General features: G+C 47.3%; 1 protein-coding gene across 1 annotated transcript in view; it reads left to right on the top strand.

Annotated features, from left to right (window-relative positions):
- The window catches only part of CD74 (CD74 molecule), a 29794-nt gene extending 10706 nt beyond the window's left edge, over positions 1 to 19088 (top strand). The window contains exons 2-10 of the mRNA XM_053907034.1: positions 10080 to 10299; positions 14209 to 14381; positions 14551 to 14627; positions 15169 to 15231; positions 15952 to 16047; positions 16369 to 16456; positions 17502 to 17693; positions 18159 to 18221; positions 18480 to 19088. Of these exons, the coding sequence (XP_053763009.1) occupies positions 10080 to 10299; positions 14209 to 14381; positions 14551 to 14627; positions 15169 to 15231; positions 15952 to 16047; positions 16369 to 16456; positions 17502 to 17693; positions 18159 to 18221; positions 18480 to 18490 (983 nt within the window). The 3' untranslated portion in view covers positions 18491 to 19088. The remainder of the gene's footprint in view (positions 1 to 10079; positions 10300 to 14208; positions 14382 to 14550; positions 14628 to 15168; positions 15232 to 15951; positions 16048 to 16368; positions 16457 to 17501; positions 17694 to 18158; positions 18222 to 18479) is intronic.
- Positions 19089 to 19129: the final 41 nt, after the last annotated feature.

Here is a 19129-nt window from a genome sequence, read left to right as displayed (position 1 = left end):
CACAACCCTGAGGTCAAGAGTTACATGCTCCCTTGATTGAGCCAGCTAGGTGTCCCTACATTTCTTTTTCTTTTCTATTTCTTAAATCTTTTAAAATATAGAACCCTCTCCACACACACACTTTCTCATGGCATTGACTCTTTGATGGTAACAGTCATTGTCTTGTGGACTGTCCTTGGATTTGTCTTTTTCCTTCTGGTGTCATTTCACTTGTTCTTCTATTCTTCTAATTACTGTAAACAAACTTAGGTCTAAAGGGAGATTCAGGTTGGAATGCCTGAGTGGCTCAGTTGGTTAGGCATCCAGCTATTGGTTTCGGCTCAGGTCTTGATCTCACGGTTTGTGGGTTTGAGCCCTGCGTCAGACTCCATGCTGATAGCGTGAGGCCTGCCTGGGATTCTCTGCTCCCCTCCCTCTCGGCACCTCCCCAGTTCTCTCTCTCTTAAATAAATAAACTTAAAAAAAAAAAAAAAGGTAGATTCAGGTTAATGATGTTTTAGCAAAGATATTTCCCAGCTGATGCTCAGTGTTATATCCCATTAGGAAACCTGTTGTCAGGCTGTCCCACGATTGGTGATGCTAAGTTTGATCACTTGGTGCTGATAGCAGGATTACACCCTCGTAAAGTGCCTTTCCCTCTTTGCAACCAGTGAGGACCTTTGGGATGCTGCTTCAGTGCATGATATCCTTTCCTTCTCCAACCTTTCATCTCATGGTTTTGGCATCCATTGGTGGCCCTTACCTGAACCAGCTATTGCACTGGGGGTTATTAAAAGGTGATTTTCTAATTCTATCTTTTCTTTTATGTTGGTTTTCTTGTATTCTTCTGTAAAGAAGAATTTTTCTTTGAGGCGCCTGGGTGGCTCAGTTGGTTGAACGTCCAACTTCAGCCCAGGTCATGATCTCAACGTTCTGTGAGTTCCAGCCTGTGTTGGGTTCTCTGCTGTCAGCACAGAGCTCACTTCTGATCCTCTGTCTCCTTCTTTCTCTGTTCCTCCCTGGCTCACACACTCTCTCTCTCTCTCTCTCTGTCAAAATAAACATTTGAAAAAAAAAAAAAAAAAAGAATATTGGGAGCATTATGTGGCTCAGTCTGTTAAGCATCTGACTTCGGCTCAGGTCATGAACTTGCGTTTCGTGAGTTTGAGCCCCGCACTGGACTCTGTGCTGAGAGCTCAGAGCCTGGTGCCTGCTTCAGATTCTGCGTCTCCCTCTCTGCCCCTCCCCGTTCACACTCTGTCTCTGTCTCTCAAAAATAAAGATTAAAAAAAATTTTTTTTAAGAAGAATTTTTCTTTATCACCTGGGATTGAAATATAGTTTCTTCTAAAGAGCAGGTAAATTATTCTAATTGATTCTAGAAATGTCCCATGTTTCACTGACAGCTGCCCATTCCATTTGGATCCTGGATCCTTCTGACAAATCCCAGTAGTCTTTGAACATTTCTTTCTCTTGATGTCTCCAACACACCTACCTTGTATTTTCGTTTTCTCTGCCCTGTGATCCAACTACTAGAACTTGGAGGTGAATACAGGAAGTCTGTCGCAGACTGGCTCTTTTGTTTAGCTGCAGGGGCCAGACCCAGCGTTTTGTGACCTCGCTGTATGGCCTTGGGCCAGTTCCTTTCCCCTTTCTGAGCCAGACTTTCCCCATCTGAACAATGGGGTCATTGAATCCTGCCTTAACCTTAAGGATGTGTTAGATACCAAGTCTTCCTGCTCCTCACCACTTTGTCTCCTTCCCAATGCAGGGAGAGGGGTGGCATAGGTCTCCTTCAGTAGGCACTGGGGCCTAGAGCCCTCTCCCACTCACCCTGGAGAAACTCAGTCTTGGGGTCAACCCTCCTGGCTGGAATTAGTCTCCAGTCGCCTGCACTCAAGAGCAGGTTGACTTTTGGGGTCATCTTTGGCCTTAGCCTAAAGTTGCTTCACAAGGAAAAGGTTTTGGCCTGCCATTTTGTTTTCACAGTCAGCTTACAATCAATTGACTTTGATGTATTTTTTCATTATTTAAAAAAAATTTTTTTTAATGTTTACTTATTTTTGAGAGGAAGAGAGACAGGGTGCAAGCAGGAGAGGGGCAGAGAGAGAGGGAGACACAGAATTGAAGCAGGCTCCAGGCTCAGAGCTGTCAGCACAGAACCCGACATGGGGCTCAAACCCACAAACCGCGAGATCATGACCTGAGCTAAAGTCGGAGGCTTCAACCGGCTGAGCCACCCAGGTGCCCCTTTTTTCATTATTTTTAAATTTAGTTTTCCTTTGTATCAAAGCTACAAAAATTTACATATTCAAAGAATCAAATACTTCTGTAAGGCTTACTATGAAAAATAGCATTTCCTCATCTTCCTCTTTATACCACTTAAACTTTTTTAGCTGATTCTTTTGGTATCTATCTCTGTATCTCTAAATAACTTCTGATTTTACTTCCTGATTTTTCAATTTTAAACATTACCTGGTTGGTTTTTCACAGTGGAAGATGAGGATTTAGCCCTCTTTCCTCCTCTGTCCTTCTATGTCACTCTTTCTTGTCCTTTCCTCCTCCCTTATACCTCTATTATATGTTTGGTTATTTATGATCAGCATTCAATGTTTACCATATTATGACAATGTGTATGACATTCAAGTTGAGTTACATAGTATACTAGGATTATTATTGATTTCATATATAACTTTTGTTTTCCCAAGACTTAATAGTTGTCTTGGTTTTTCATTTGCTTAATTTTCTTTCTTTCTTTCTTTCTTTCTTTCTTTCTTTCTTTCTTTCTTTCTTTCTCTCTCTCTCTCTCTCTCTCTCTCTCTCTCTCTCTCTCTCTCTCTCTTTCTTTCTTGAGCATGTGAGCAGGGGACAGGTAGAGAGACAGGGAGAGAGAATCTTAAGCAGGCTCCACGTCTAGCATGGAGCCTGACTCGGGGCTCAATCCCATGACCACGAGATCATGATCTGAGCTGAAATCAAGAGTCAGCTGCTTAAACCGACTGAGCCACCCAGGTACCCCTGTTTTCTTTTCTTTTATTTTTTATTAAAAAAAATTTTAAGTTTATTTATTTATTTTGTGAGAGAGAGAGAATGTGCCTATGAGCAGGGGAGGCACAGAGAGAGAGGAAGAGAGAGAAAATCCTAAGCAGGCGCCGCACCATCAGCACAGAGACCCATGTGGGGTTCAAACCCATGAACCTTGAGATCATGACTTGAGCCGAAACCAAAAGTTGGTTGTTCAACTGACTGAATCACCTAGGCACCCCTTTTTAAATTTTTTTATTTAAATTTTATTATTATTATTATTTTTATTTATTTATTTATTTTTTTTTGAGAGAGAGAGAGAGAGCAGGAGTCAGGGAGGGGCAGAGGGAGAGAGAGAATCTTAAGCAGTCTCCACATTCAGCGTGAACCCGACTTAGGGCTTGCTTCCACAACCCTGGAATCATTACCTGAGCTGAAATCAAGAGTGGGTTGCTCAATGGACTGAGCCACCCAGCAACCCTTCTTTTTTTGTTGTTTTTTTAAATTGTTTTTTATTTTAATTCCAGTACAGTTAACATACAGTGTTATATTAGTTTCAGGTGTACATTACTCAGGGCTCATCATGATAAGTGTGCTCTTTAATTCCCCCATCACCTTTTTTACCCATCCCTCCACCCACGTCCCCTCCAGTAACCATCAGTTCTCTACAGTTAAGAATCTATTTCTTGGTTTGTCTTTCTCTCTCTTTTTTCTTTTCCCTTGTTTTCTTGTTTCTTAAATTCCACATATAAGTGAAATCATACGATATATGTCTTTCTCTGACATTTTGCTTAAGATTCTACTCTCTGCTTCCATCCATGTTGTTGCAAATGGCAAGATTTCATTCTCTTTAATGACTGAATAATATTCCATTGTGTATATGTGCCACATCTTCTTTATCGGTTCATCTGTTGATGGAAATTTAGGCTGCTTCCATAATTTGGCTGTTGTAAATAATACTGCAATAAACATAGGGGTGCATGTATCCCTTTGAATTAGTGTTTTTGCATTTTGGGGGTAAATATCCAGTAGTGCAATTACTGGATCATGAGGTACTTCTATTTTTAACTTTTTGAGGAAACTTCATAGTGTTTTCCAGAGTGGCTGCACCAGTTTGCGTCCCACCAACAGTGTATGAGTGTTCCTTCACTTACTTAATTTTCAGTGAAATTATGATAATTTAATTTTATACTCTCCAAAAACTACCTAAATTGCCTCTCAGTACATATAACATACCTATCAGACATATCAGATATGTATCAATTTTGTCACATTGAGATGTCTTTCAGAGCCTTTGGGCCTGATCCAATGTAGATGTTTTCGTTTTACTCCTAGAATTTCTGTGCACCACCCTCTTGGGGATCCCTATTCTGTCTCACAAGTGGAATTTCAGTTTCCTGTGTCTCAGGTCTCCTTGTATTTTTAGTGAACGCCTTCATTTTGGTGGAGCATACCTTCCTGAAGCTTTCTGAGAAAGGAAAAATTTTGAGATCTTGAATGTCTGAGAATATCTTCATGACACCCTCACATATTTGATAATTTGGCTCAGTGAGGATGCCAGGGTGGAAATAACTTTCCTGTAGAATTTTGAGGACATTGCTCCATTATCTTCTGGTTTGCAGGGTTGCTGTTAAGAAGTCCAAAGTCATTGTGATTCCTGGTGTTTTGTATATGTTTTGTTTTTTCCTTTTTGGAAATTTGGAATTTGCGGAATCTTTTCTTTGTCTTTATTTTTCTGAAGCCTCGCCATAATGTGCCTTGATTTGAGACTATTTTCATGCTTTTTCCTTGGTCTTCCCTGGGCCCTTTCAGTTTGGAAATTTATGCCCTTGAATTCTGGAAATCGTACTGACTTATTTCACTGATGATTTCTTCCCCTTGATTTTCTCTGTTCTCTATTTCTGGAACTCTGATATTTGGCTGTTGGGCTTCCCAAACTGGTCTTTAATTCTCTTTTCTTTTCTTTCCAGTTTTTCTTTTTGTCTTTGTGGGAAATTTATCTTTCTGAGAAACGAAAAAAAAAAACAAACCTTTATCTTCCATCTACCAATTGTTTAATATCTGCCCTTGTGCTTTTAATCTTCAATAGCTGCATTTTTCTCCTTCTTTTTTTTCAGCTGTGTTTTTCTTCTAAGGGCATCTATTCTTGTTTCATGGGTATAGTATCATATTTTATGTCTCTAATGCTAATCATGGCCATTTTGTTCCTCCGTGGTGCTTTTTGGGGGTTTGGTTATTTGTTTTGTTCATTCTCTTTTATGTTAGAGGCTTTCTTCAGATATTCTATAACCCTTGATGATCTAAAAAACCAAGTAGAAGCTGTGACCCATGAGTAGGGCTTATCCACTGAGAGCTCCCCTATAGCATTATCCGTTTCATCGAGGAACCCCCAATGTCAGAATATTTAGGTCATTTCTCCTGGGATGGTCATGTTCCCCAAAGAAGGATCTTCTCATGTACTGCCTGGAGGGACAGGCCTGCCTTCTAGCATTTGGGGAACCGGGAGTGGGGAGAAGGCTGGGACTCTTAGCTTTAGTACCAGCCCATGTCCTATGCTGTGCCAGAGGATAAACTTCCAGTCTTCCCTGAGAGAGGGAGGAGGAACTTATGGCAGGAAAGGAAGTGGGTATCCATCCAACTGTTTGGTAAGCAGACTTCCAACCAATCCTCTTCTTCTTAGCCCCACCTTTACTCCTACCCAGTTGCCTAATATCCCAGTTCCTGAGCAGATTTACATCTGCCATGTAAATAGGTGGCTTGTCAGCTTTTCTAGCTGCAGGTTTAGGATTTAGCTTTCTGGATCTGCTATAGGAGTTACCTCTAGTGTATATGCTCTCCAGCTTCCAAAATTCTGCTGCTGCTTTCTCTTCTGTCCTCCTTGTCCTTATAGTTTAAATTAAAAAAATGTCATTTGAGAGAGGAAGTGAAGCTATATGTGTGTTCTAGCCATCATTACCAAGAAATCTTTTTTTAAATTGAGCTATAATTCACATAACACAATATTCAAGCTTTTAAAATTGTACAACTCAGTGGTTTTCCATATATCCACAAAGTCGTGTAACCATCACCACTATCTAATTCTAGAATATATTCATCACCCAAAAGGAAACCTCCTACCCATTAGCAATCATTCTCTATCCTCCCCTCCCCACCCAGCCCCCGGCGACCACTGATCTACTTTCTCTCTCTATGGATTTCTCTCTCTATGGAAATCCAGACATTTCACAGAAATAGATCATACAGTATGTAGCCTTTTGTGTCTGGTTTATTTCATTTAGCATGATGTTTTCCAAATTCAAACATTTAGTGGCATGAATCAGTACTTCATTGTTTCTGGAAAAAAAAAAACAGTTATGTTGATATATTACCTCCTCTTTATGGCTAAATAATATTCTATTGTATGGATATGCCACTTTTATTCACTCATCAGTTGGTGGACATTTGGGTTGTTTTCACTTTAGGGGTATGAAGAACAATGGTGCTAAGAACATTTGTGTGCGGGTTTTTGTGTGGGGGTATGCTTTCATTTCTCTTGTGCCAGATCTAGGAGCAGAGTTACTGGCTCATATGGTAACCCTGTTTAATTTTTTGAGGAGTTGTCAAATTGTTTTTCAAAGTAGTGGTACCATATTTTAATTTTTAAAAAAAATTTTTAAGTTTATTAGAGAGAGAGCAAGTGGGGAGGGGCAGAGGGAGAGGGAAAGAGAGAATCTAACAACCATGAGATCACGACCTGCACTGAAACCAAGAGTCACTCTTAGCCAGTTGAGCCACCCAGGTGCCCCTTATTTTATTTTATTTTATTTTTTTAAATTTAATTTTATTTTTAATTTTTTTTTTAATTTTTTTAATGTTTATTTATTTTTTAGAGAGACAGAGACAGGATGTGAGTGGGTTAGGGGCAGAGAGAGAGAAAGACACAGAATCCAAAGCAGGCTCCAGGCTCTGAGCCGTCAGCACAGAGCCTGACGCGGGGCTCGAACCCACGAGCCGTGAGATCATGACCTGAGCCGATCAGGTCAGGCTCAACCGACTGAGCCACCCGGGCGCCCCTTATTTTTTAAAAAGTAAACTCTACCCCCAATGTTGGGCTCAAACTTAGGACCTTGAGATCGAGTGTGGCATTCTCTGTGGCTGAGCCAGCCAGGCGCCCCAGCTGTACTATTTTACATTCCCACCAGCAATACGGCAGTTTCACTTTTTCCACAGCTTTGTCAACACTTGTTATTGTCTGTCTTTTCGGTTACGGCCACCATAGTGGGTGTGAGGTGGCACCTCATTGTGGCTGTGATTTGCATTTCCTTAATAACTCATAATGTGGAGTATCTTTTCATGTGCTTATTGGCCATTTGTACATCTTTGGAGAAAGATGTGCTTAAATCCTTTGCCCATTCGAAATTAGGTTGTCTTTTGACTATTGAGTTCTAATACCTCTTTATATAATCTGGACATTAGACCCTTATCAGATATATAATTTGTAAATATTTTCTCTTATTTGGGGTCTGACTTTTTACTTTCTTTATAGTGACTTTTGAAGGACAACACACTATTTTGCTTTGTCGCTTGTGTTTTAAGAAATGTTTTTAAAAGGGGCTCCTGGGTAGCTCAGTCAGTTAAGCATCCTACTCTTGGTTTCAGCTTAGAAACCACATGGTTTGTGAATTTGAGCTCTATTTGGAGCCTGCTTGGGATTCTCTCTCCCTCTCTCTACCCCTCTCCTGCTTGCTCTCTCTCTCAAAATAAATAAATAAACTTAAAAAAAAAGGAATGTTTTTAAAAAGTCTTATTTTATTAAAAAAATTTTTTTTAATGTTTTTATTTATTTGAAGGAGAGAGAGACAGAGCATGAGCAGGGGAGGGTCAGAGAGAGAGGGAGACACTGAATCTGAAGCAGGTTCCAGGCTCCGAGCTGTCAGCACAGAGCCCGATGCGGGGCTCGAACTCACCAATGATGAGATCATGACCTGAGCCGAAGTCGGACACTTAACTGACTGAGCCACCCAGGTGCCCCCAAAAGTCTTATTTTAAAAATAGCTTTATTGAGGTATGATTGATACATAATAAATTTTGTGTATTTAAAGTGTACAATTTGGTAAGCTTTGACATGTACATACATCATGAATAAAGCTCTGCAATCAAGATAGTGCCCCCAAAGTTTCTTTGTGCCACTTTGTCATCCCTCCTTCTTGTCCCTTCCTGCGCCACACCCCCTCAATCCTTTTTTTTTTCATTAAAAATTTTTTTTAATATTTATTTATTTTTGAGAGAGACACAGTGTGAGCAGGAGAGGGGCAGATGGAATCTGAAGTGAGCTCCAGGCTCTGAGCTGTCAGCACAGAGCCCGACGTGGGGCTTCAACTCACAAACCACGAGATCATGACCTGAGCTGCAGTTGGACACTTAACCTACTGAGCCACCCAGGCACCCATACACCCCCTCAATCCTTAGGTAACTACTCATTTCTTTGCTATCACTGTAAGTTAGTTTGCATTTCCTAGAACTTTATCTAAATGGAATCATACAGTATATACTCTTTTGTTCTGGCTTCTTTCATATAGTATACTTATTTTGAGATTCATCCAGATTGTATATGTATCAATAGTTCATTCCTTTTTTTGCAAGTAGTATCCACTGTATGGGTGAACCACAATTTGTTTATCTAGTGACTTTGGGTTTGGGTTATTTCCACTTGAGGGCTATTATGAACATTTGTGCTCAAGTTTGTATGGATACATAATTTCATTTGTCTTGATTATCCAGAAAATATCTTAACTAGTAAATATCTGAGTAACAGTTTCATTTCTTGAGCATCTCCTATGGTTACCAGGCTCTGTGCTAAATGCTTATTTACTCTTACAACTTAGGAAGTTTAGTATTATTGTCCTTCCTTTACAAAGGAGAAAAACAATTCAGAAAGGTCAAGGCACTGGCTCAGGTCATGGGCTAGGTCTTCCTGACTTGGAATTTGAACTCCGGTCTGGTGCATTGAAGGCCATGTCTGCTATTCTCCGTCTCCTCAAAATACATATACTATCTCCCTTGACTTTTGAAATCTTAGACTCATTGAATCTTCAAACCACAGAGTCTATTTTGTTTTTGTTTATTTTGTTTTATTTTGTTTTCTATTTTGCTGTTAGCACAGAGCCTGATGTCGGGCTCAAAGTCACAAACTATGAGATCATGACCTGAGCTGAAACCAAGAGTTGGGCACTTAACTGACTGAGCCACGCAGGCACCCCAAACCACAAAGTCTTTAAAAGCTGTTAAAATTATTTTAAAAATTACTAATGTGAATTTTGAAACACATAAAAGACATAAAGATTAATAAAACAAATGTGGTATGTGAGCCACAGATAGTAAGAAATAAAACCTTGCCAACACAGTTAAATCTCCCTTCTCAGGCCTTCCGCAGAGGCCCCCACTGTCCTGAATTTGAAATACATGGTTTGGACATCAGCATGACGGAAGAGCCGAGTGGTTAAAAACCTAGACTCCCCACTTCTTGGATGCATGATCTTGGGCAAGCACGTAGCCTCTCAAAAGCCTCTGAGTCCCTCCCTATAAATGGAAATAATAAAATAAAACAGGCTTCAAAGAGTCGCTGTAAAGATCAAATGAAACAAAGCATGTAAAACAATTAGCACTGTGCCTGGCACAAAGGAGGACTTAGTAAGTGGCAGTTAATGTTAGTCCCAGAGCCTTAGAAACATGGACTCAGTTCATGAAATGCTCAAGTTAGGAGGCAGCAGGGGGATCACCGAGCCCACCGTTTCCTCTCCCTTTCTGCACCCAGCTATCTATGGGGGAACAGGGGAGACAAAGGCATTTTCTCTTTCAAAGTGGTTTCCTGTCTAGGGAGTGAACATTTGCCTGTTTGTTGAAATATCCAAAGTGCCTTATGAATCCAAAGGTCTGCCCGGAAACAAGTGACGAGGGCCCTGAGCAACCAATGGAAGTATGCTGGCCTTTCCACCTGTCTGGGGAGCATCACCACCCCCTCATCCTGCCCTGTTAAAGGCAGCTTTGCCCAAGTGGGGGTATTTCCAGCTCTGTGGTTTTCACTTCCACTTTAACTAGTGGGCGGAGTGGCCTCCTGTGGACGAATCAGATTCCTCCTCAGCCCCGACTTCAAGAGGTGGGCCACGGGTTCAGGGTCCCAGACACCCAGGAGGCAGCAGCAGCAGCAGGAGGTGTGGTGGGGAAGACTAGAGGCCAGAACCATGGAAGACCAGCGCGACCTTATCTCCAACCATGAGCAGCTGCCCATTCTGGGCCAGCGCCCTGCAGCCCCGGAGAGGTATGTGTGAGCTTCGGGAGAGAGCACGCAAATCCCAGACCGCACAGACGTGCCCAGGTGCTGCGGGAGGAGCACTAGATGGGGAGCCGCAGGACGGCGAGATTCAGGCCCTGACTCTGGGTGATGTTGAGCAAGTCTCTGGCCTGCTCAGGTCTTCTGTTCTCTCTCTTGTACAATGAGGGGGCTTCTTGAGGGCAGGAGTTTTATATTTCTTTGCACGATACGCTTCTGAAAATCAGGAGAGAGCCCTGGATTCTCTCCCTAGAGTTTCAAACAATATCACAGGCTTCACAGACCTCGGGAAGCTGGACTGTGAATCCTAGGTTAGAAACTTTGGACGAGATTTGGAAAATGCTATGGATCCTAGATGGAGAAACAGAGTTTCGCAAAGAGGATGCTAGAAGCAGCTCATCACAGTGGGGTTTCTAATTCCCACGGACCAGTGTATGAGTTTGTATCAGGGAAGTATAGTCACAGGTGTTTGTTGAGTAGATGGACGCGTCCGCCATTACAGGAGGGATTGAGAGATGCTGGAAGGGGTTGGGGAAAGGCAAAGGGGGACTCTGGCTAAATTTGTAGAAGGCACTGAAGGTTGATGTGGGCATGCCCTGCCTGTGTCCCTCTCCTTGGTAGCAAGGGGCCAGAGCAGCCACTCAGAGGACCCCGGGACCCCTCTCCCAGCCCCAGGATTCTCTCATCCAGATGTTTCCTGAAAAAAAGCAGGGTTAGAATGCAGCTACCCTGTTCAGATTCTGGGTCTCCCTCTCTCCCTCTCTCCCTCCCTCTCTCTCTCTCTCTCTCCTTCTCTCCTTCTCTCTCTCTCTCTCCCTCTCTCCTTCTCTCTCTCTCTCTCTCTCTCTCTCTCTCTCCCCCTCTCTCCTTCTCTCTCGCTCTCTCCCTCTCTCTTCCTCTCTCTCCCTCTCTCTCGCTCTCTCCCTCTCTCTCCTTCTCTTTCTCTCTCCCTCTCGCTCCCCCTCTCTGCGCCCCTTCCCTTCTCTCTCTCTCTCAAAAATAAACATTAAAAAAAAAAAAGAGTGCAGTTACCCTGTGTCCCCATAGTCCCCAGTCTTCAAAAAGTAATTTGCAAATTGGGGGTCCTGGTTGGCTCAGACAGTAGAGCATGTGACTCTTGATCTCAAGGTTGTGAGTTCGAACCCCACATTAGGTGTAGAGGTGACTTAAAAATAGAATCTTAAAAAAGAAAAAGGTAATTTGCAAATTACAGCGATTTAGAGCTGTGATGTCAGCTGTTACCAGGCAGAAAGGGGTTTGGGAGAGACGCTCAGAGATGTCATGAGGAACTGCATTCTGCGAGACAGGTGACCAGGCAACAAATCACTGCTTCTCTCTGGGTCTCAGTAAAAATAAAGACAATGATGATACTAGCCATGATAATAGTCCCCTTTCACTGTCTACCTGTTACCAGTCCTCAGTCACTGTTAGTAATTACTGTGATTAGTTATGTGCTAAACCCAATCCTAATTCTCAAAGTAACCCTAGAGTCGGGTACTTTTCTCATCCCCACATTATTTATTTATTTACTTACTTATTTATTATTAATTAATGAATTTTTTAAGTAGGCGTCACACCTAGCACAGAGCCCAGTGCAGGGCTTGAACTTACAAGCCTGAGATCAAGACTTGAGCTGAGATCGAGTTGGATTCTTAACCAACTGAGCCACCCAGGCACCCCATCCCCATTTTTACATAAGAGAAAATTGAGGCTTTGTTAGTTAGCAACTTACCTAAGTTATCACAGCTAGTGAGTGTTGGAGTCAGAATTTGAACCCAGGACTAGCCTGATTTCAAAGTGTGAGCTCACAACCATCTGGCCCCCATCTGGAAGCATGATTTGCAGGGAGGGGAGATGGAGGCCCTCTGAGTTCAGGCCACCCAGTGAGTTGCAGACCCAGCATGGGCTCAGTGTACAGAGAGGGTGCCCCCTCCTCAAAACTTTGTCTGGTTTTCCTTTTAGTTTAGTTACTGCTTCTAAAACTGACCTGCCCTGTGTGCTCAGTCCTTTCCAGCCTTGAGCTGATCTCAGACCCTTTTGTGAGCACTTCTGCCTGGCAACATTTGTATCATGATTCCTGCTAGTTCTGGTTGGCTCCTGACTTCAGCTGGTAATTATTGTTTATTTAAGAAGGAGGTAGTGGAAAGGAGGAAATGAATATAGAGGGGACAAGAGTTGGCAGTTATTCAGAACCAGGGGACCGCATTCAAGATGCAAAAAGAGGAAGGAAACCAGATGCTAAGTTTTAACTCTTAACTCCTGAAAAAGTGTTCAGTGTTGTGTGCCTAGGTATGGAGCCAAGGGCTTAACCCTCAGGATCTTATTTTCTGTAACAACCCTTTGAGTAGCTGTTCCTATCTCAGGTTACTCAGAGGGGTTAAGTGACTTGCCCCTGGTCCCTGAGCTAAGGGGGTGCAGAGCCAGGGCTCCATACCAGGCCTTATCTCCAATATGGCTGTGTAGATTCTTATGCTCGTATGAGAAATTGACGTTCAGTTTCTCCTAAGACCGGAATTAGACTGGGTGTGGGGTTGCGGAAGGGGCGTGCGTGAGCCTGTAGGTAATGAGCTGGAGAGCTTGCGCCCAGACAAGACCCTGGCTTTCTGGCCACCCCTATTCCTTGAGAAGGCCTAGAAGTGGGATTTGTTTTCATTTTCCCCTCCTGTCTGGTCTCCTCTTCCCCATGCAGGGTGTTTGCTTTGTCCTAACAGAACAACAATCTTTTGGTCTGGACCTTGGCCCAGAAAATGCAGAGGACTGGCAAGCAGAGAGCCAATGAGAATGAGCTCTGTTTGTGACGTCATGAGTTACTATGCAGAAGGGTCTCCTGGAGTTTCCTAAAGTGTCCTTGTTGGTTCCTGGAGTAAGCAGAATGCAGTCTCGTCCCGACAATTTCCACCGGGGTTCTAGTTAGTAGTCCCGCCTCTGGGGTGAGGTGGGAGAAAACAGGCCAGGAACTCTCAGGTTCCTGGCACAGGATCCTTACCTTCCCTAAACTGTACCACGTCCATGTGCCCTGACAAACCGTATCCAAGGCCAACAGCTCCAAGGGCTGAGATCTGGCTACTCCTCCCAGTAGGGCTATCCAGTTTAGGGAATGTGAGACACTCTCCCAGTTACACAGGTTCAGCGCCACACTCCCGCTGAAATCCCCCCTGGGTAGGTATCATCATTTGAAATATTTTCTGTGGTCACAGTCAGATCTTACTTCAAAGAAGAAAACTACCAGATCCTAGAATTGCTGAGGTGAGAGGCATCCATCCACATGACAGGGCCAAAGAACGGCAGAGATTTGCTCAAAGACACTGAGAGTCTGGGGCAGAGGATGTGCCCCCAGAGGGGGTGGTGCCTGGCCCTGTTCTAGTCTGACATCGTCCAGTGTCCCCAACCTGCCCCTGAAATGTCAAGGCCTCACTTCTCGTTTTTAGGTGGGCCACATACTCTGCTGTCCAGGTCCCACTTCTTTCCTTTTTCTCTGATTTCACCGCGGGGGTTCGGTAGGTGGGGGATGAAAACTGCCTTCCCCTGGAGGGCAGTCCTGATCCTCAGGAAATCCCCTGGTAGAAAGGACAAGGCGCTTGTCCCTGGCTCTTCCCCACTCATCCTAAGTCCAGGGGACAGATCTAGGATTTCTGCTTAGGAGGACCGTAGGAACAGTAATGGTTGGAAATACGGGGCTTGGGGAATGTTTTCAAGCTGCATGTCCGTTGGCACTTGTTTGTGCTTAAAGTGTGTGTGTGTGTGTGTGTGTGTGTGTGTCTGTGTGTGTGTGTGTGTTAGGGGTAGCTGAGGGGGTGGAGGGACTGATAGAAATGGGGCATCCCCCCACTCTGTCAGTCCTTGGGGCAGCCACCTCTGTGGACTCTCCTCTGACCTATCTCTCCATCCCCCCAACAGCAAGTGCAGCCGAGGAGCCCTGTACACAGGCTTTTCTGTCCTGGTGGCTCTGCTCCTGGCCGGCCAGGCCACCACTGCCTACTTCCTGTACCAGCAGCAGGGCCGGCTGGACAAGCTGACGGTCACCGCACAGAACCTGCAGCTGGAGAACCTGCGCATGAAGCTTCCCAAGCGTGCGTGCCCCGCCTCCATCCTGACCTCCCCCACCCCACGTCCCTTGGCTTCAGAGACCCCATTCTGGCAGCCGGCCGGGCCTGCCTTCTTCTCCCTCATCTGAGTACTCTCTTCCCTGGGCACTGGGGCCACCCACGCTCATACTGTATGTACCTCCTGTTCCCACAGCTGCCAAGCCTTTGAACAAGTTGAGGGTAGCCAACCCCATGCTGATGCAGACGATGCCCATGCAAGGCCTGCTCCAGGTGATAAGGACGACCCCAGGACGGTGGAGCGGGGAGGTGTTACGTAGCCAGATGGAGGGCAGGTGCCAAGGGACAGGGGAGGACTGCTGAGCCAGGAAAAGCATGGCTAGGGGGAGCGGACTGCTGTGAGGGGTGGGACAGGGCCCACCCTAGGAAGAAGAGGGCTCCCAGGAGTGGGGGAGGAAAGAGCCTCTGGGGGCCATCCCTGGGGTGCTTACAAAGTGCTTCTCGTTTCCCAGAGCATCTCAGTCCCCTCCTTTCCCAAAGCTTTTGATGTCCTAGATGGGTGATGGTTTTGTTCATAAAACAATCTGTTGTCCTCAAAGCCCTGGACAGGAAAGCTTATGCAGATTTGACCAATAAGGACCTTGACGCAGGAAGGTAAAGTGAGCTGCTTGAGCTCTCATGCTTGGAGGTGGCAGAGATGGGCCTGTTCCTGTTGAGCACCTGGGCCTCTTACCCAGACTCCAGCTGCTGGCTCTGCTGCAGGGCGCCTCCTCTGTGGGCCAGTGCTGGTAACCCCTTTTCTTTCCTTCCACAGCCCGTGCAGAACGCCACCAAGTACGGCAACATGACACAGGACCACGTGATGCACATGCTCCTGGTGAGTGGGACCCAGCCAGTGACCCTGTCCGCCCACCCAGGTTTCCCCCGAAAGGAAAGCCTGCTTGAAGGCCTGCACCATTCTGGGCTCACAGGAGACATTCAGGACAGGCTTACCGGATCAGTGAACGAATGCCAGTGTGACCCTTCAATGTCATAGTCTAGGCCTGCCATCCCCTTTTTTGAGTGTTAGAGAATCTGAGGCCCAAAGCCCAGGAGTGACTTGCTCAAGATGCCCACTTTTTCCTCCCCAAATTTCTTCTGCATGTCTACTCTGTGCCAGGCACTGCAAGGCTCTGGGCTCACACTGGGAAACACTCAGACTCGCTTCTAATCCCATGGGAGTCCCAGACTAGTGTGGGAGGCAGACAGTGACCAGGTGATGAGGGACACGCAGGGAGCTTTGTATGGGAAGAAGCAGAGGACCCGACCGAGTGAAGGCAGGGGAGGGGGTGTGGAGGAGGGGAGGCCTGAAAGGTGAGGAAGAATCTGCAAAGAGTAGAAAGAAGACTGGGGGTTAGTGGTAGAACCGGGCCTGGAACCTGGGTTTCTCTACTCCCAGCCTGGGGATCACGTAGCTGTGCCGCTGGACGGCCCTTGCCGCCTCCCGTCCCCACTGGCTCTGTTACGGCAAGGGTCCAGGGGAACACGGGCTGCACATTTCACCGTGCCTGCCGGGGAGCACTTTTTAAACCTTCCCTCCTGCCTTGCTACCCTGCAGGAGGGTGACCCTCTGAAGGTGTACCCGCAGCTGAAGGGGAACTTCCCGGAGAACCTGAAACACCTTAAGAACACCATGGGGACCCTGGATTGGAAGGTCAGCAGGTTTCCCCACACTGGCTCCCTCTGGTTCCCGACATTAGGACAGGGCTGGGAAAAGGTGCTGTACAGGGAGGGGGGTGGGGTCCGGGGAAGCCATCCCCAGGGAGCTGCAGTAGTCTGGCCAACACCAACAAAGCCACAACCATGAAGAGGGCTGCAGCTGAGGAACCACCTAGACCAAACTCCATGGGTCCGGGCTGCAGCTGGACTCTGGGGTGTTGAGTCCCTGTCAGACCCCCCATGTCTGTCCCGAGGGGCAAAGCCAGGGAAGGTTGGAGGGGGCTGATGAGCCTGACCCCTTGCCTCATCCCATCAGGTCTTCGAGAACTGGATGTATCAGTGGCTCTTGTTTGAAATGAGCAAGAACTCCCTGGAGAAGCACCCCGCCGACATTCCACTGAAAGGTATGGGAGTGGGAGCCTCGGGCTGCCAGAGCTTCTGGGGGCTCCCTCGGGACTCTCCTGGAGCTGCAGAGGGTAGGACCTGAGCACTCCCTGACCCAACCACTGGGACTCTCCAGGGCTCTCATTCTTGTCTTTCCTGCCTGTTCCTTCTGGGCTTGGCTGCTCCCCCTACCCCCAGCCCCCATCCTGCCTGAGGGCCCACAAGGCAGAGGCCTCCTTTTAGGGGATGACCTCCCTTGCGGAGGTCAGCGCTGCACAAGTTGGCCTGGAGCAAAACCGCCCAAAACATCCCAGGTGTCATCACAAGGTCTTCCCCGCTCCACACTGCACAGGTTCCTGAGGGGGCTAGGAGGGCTCATGACCCCACCTTCAGAGGGACCTCCTCACGCTCACAGCCAGCAGGTGCCGGACAAGAGGGCCTTGGGGTTCTCCCATCTTGTGGACAACGTATGGCAGGATTTTCAGCCCTGAAGCATCGCAGAGTGCCAGGTCTCCATCCTGGCACTAATTTGCCATGCAACTCTGGGCCAGGGTCTTCCTTCTGGGCGTCAGGTCTGGAAGTAGAAGAACAGTGGCCCGCCCCACCCTAGGCCTCCGATTTTTCCGTCATAGGTTCACAGAAGGCACGTTCAGTGTCATTTCGACCAACTCCCAGCTGATGTTTGAATTCCCTCTACATCCTCAACAAAGCCCCAATTTGTACTTGGATAACCCCGGTAACAGCAGCTCAGACTTTCCGAGACGCCCATTGCTTTTCCCTACAAATAAGACTCACAAGTGCGATCCCAAACTTTAATAGGCCTTGTGTCAGAAGAAATCATCAAGTTCTGGGATAAATCAGCCACCTGGCCATTCACTTCCTCTTTGATCTCAGACTTTGTTGGTCCATGCCTTAGTTTCCCCATCTGTGCAATGGGTAGAGTGAGCACGGCCACTTGGGCAGAAGGCATCAGGCCCACAGCAGTGGTATGTGGATCTCTCGTTCTGCCGAGACCCTGGCCCAGGGCCTGCTCACTCACGGTCTTCGCCATGCCTGTCGCTTCAGTACTGACCAAGTGCCAGGAAGAGGTCAGCCGCATTCCCGCCGTCCACCCTGGCACGTTCAGGCCCCAGTGCGACGAGAACGGCAACTATAAGCCGCTCCAGTGCTATGGGAGCACCGGCTACTGCTGGTGCGTCTTCCCCAACGGCACCGAGGTCCCCCACACCAGGAGCCACGGGCACCGTAACTGCAGTGGTAAGAGTGCCTACTCGGCCAGGGAGTGTCAAAGGAGCAGGAAGGTCCAGGAAGGCTGCAGGGGCGAGAAGTCCCTCCTGGCGCACACGTGGCCCGGACAGTCGAGCTCCTGGGGGCAGCCGCTCAGCCACCCCTTTATCCATCCACCTACCCGTGCATTCCTCACGTGTTTGTCCATCCACCTTTTCTCTCCTCACATCCACTCACCTACTTCCTCGTCTGTCCTTCTGTCCCTCACCTTTGATGCTCACGCAGCCCTGCACCACCCACAGTGCATCGGGGAGTCCTACAGGCCCACCCATCCTGTGTCATCATCCCCTCCCGTGGCCTTCCCCGACCACGCCTGGTTGTTGCCATCCGACAAGAGTCCTATGGCTGGGCTGGGAAGAATGACCCAGGCCCCTCGCCAGTGGGTGTGGGAGGCTGGACTGCCAAGTGACAAATGGACTTGCTACTCCTTTGCAGAGCCAGTGGACGTTGAAGACCTGTCATCTGGGCTGGGCATGACCAAGCCGGACCTGGGCCAAGGTAAGGGCTCCTGCAGGGGACATTTGGTCCCCAGCAACGTATCCCCAGAGGGGCCGAATCCCTCACGGATGAATGGCCAGTGCAGCATGACCCTGGGTCACTCTCCAACCTCCCTGGGGACAACCATTTCACACGAGCACCACCTCTAGGGGCTGCAGGGGTGGCAAGTCCTCAACTGCTCTGAGATCCCAGGGTGCTGGGAAGGGTCAGGGACAACAGGGGACCTCAACCCTAACCGGCTGCTTCTCTTCTCCATAGTGGTCATGTGAACAGCAGACACAGATGCCAGCACACAACCAGCCCTGCATGGCCACTGCTTCCCTGCTCCCCTCTCTCCTCCCACCCTAGCCCCTCTCCCCTCCCTTACACACCGCTCCCCTGCTCACCAGCTCCCCTTCTGCGCCTCCTTCCATGACACCCTGGCACCTGGCTCTCCATCGTCCTTGGACACGCGTCCTGTCAGAGCAGCACAGATTTAACGATGCGGGCCCTGCTGCCCAAACCCCATACATCAGCAGGGATGCATGGCCCACGAAGGTGAACCAAGAGCTAGGCTGACCCCCAGTTCAGCCTCCAACATGGAGCCCCAAGATCCAGGCCCATGGACGAAGTGGGAAGGTGCAGGGAGAGGGCACGATGCTTCCCTACACCCAACATGTTTGCTGTCGCTCTCTTTCGGCCTTGGCTTTGTAGCCTATTTAACTAGGGGAGATGAGCCACTCTTTCCCTCTAGCGACACCCAGGAAGAACCAGCCTCTCCACAACCCCACCTCCCTTTCTGCCAACCCCCAGTTCCCTGTGTGCAGTCAAGCTTGTCATTAGCCCCCAGGGCTGAGGCTCTGAGAATAAAACATAGTAAGTAGAACACTTCTGGTTCCTGACTGTTGTTGGGATCTGGTTCATTTATC

This window comes from Panthera pardus, unplaced genomic scaffold (genome assembly GCF_024362965.1).
Source record: "Panthera pardus isolate Hobbes unplaced genomic scaffold, ASM2436296v1 HiC_scaffold_2, whole genome shotgun sequence".
Taxonomy (NCBI): Eukaryota; Metazoa; Chordata; class Mammalia; order Carnivora; family Felidae; genus Panthera; species Panthera pardus.
The sequence above is the reverse complement of the archived record's forward strand: the minus strand, read 5'-3'. Positions and strand labels throughout refer to the sequence as shown.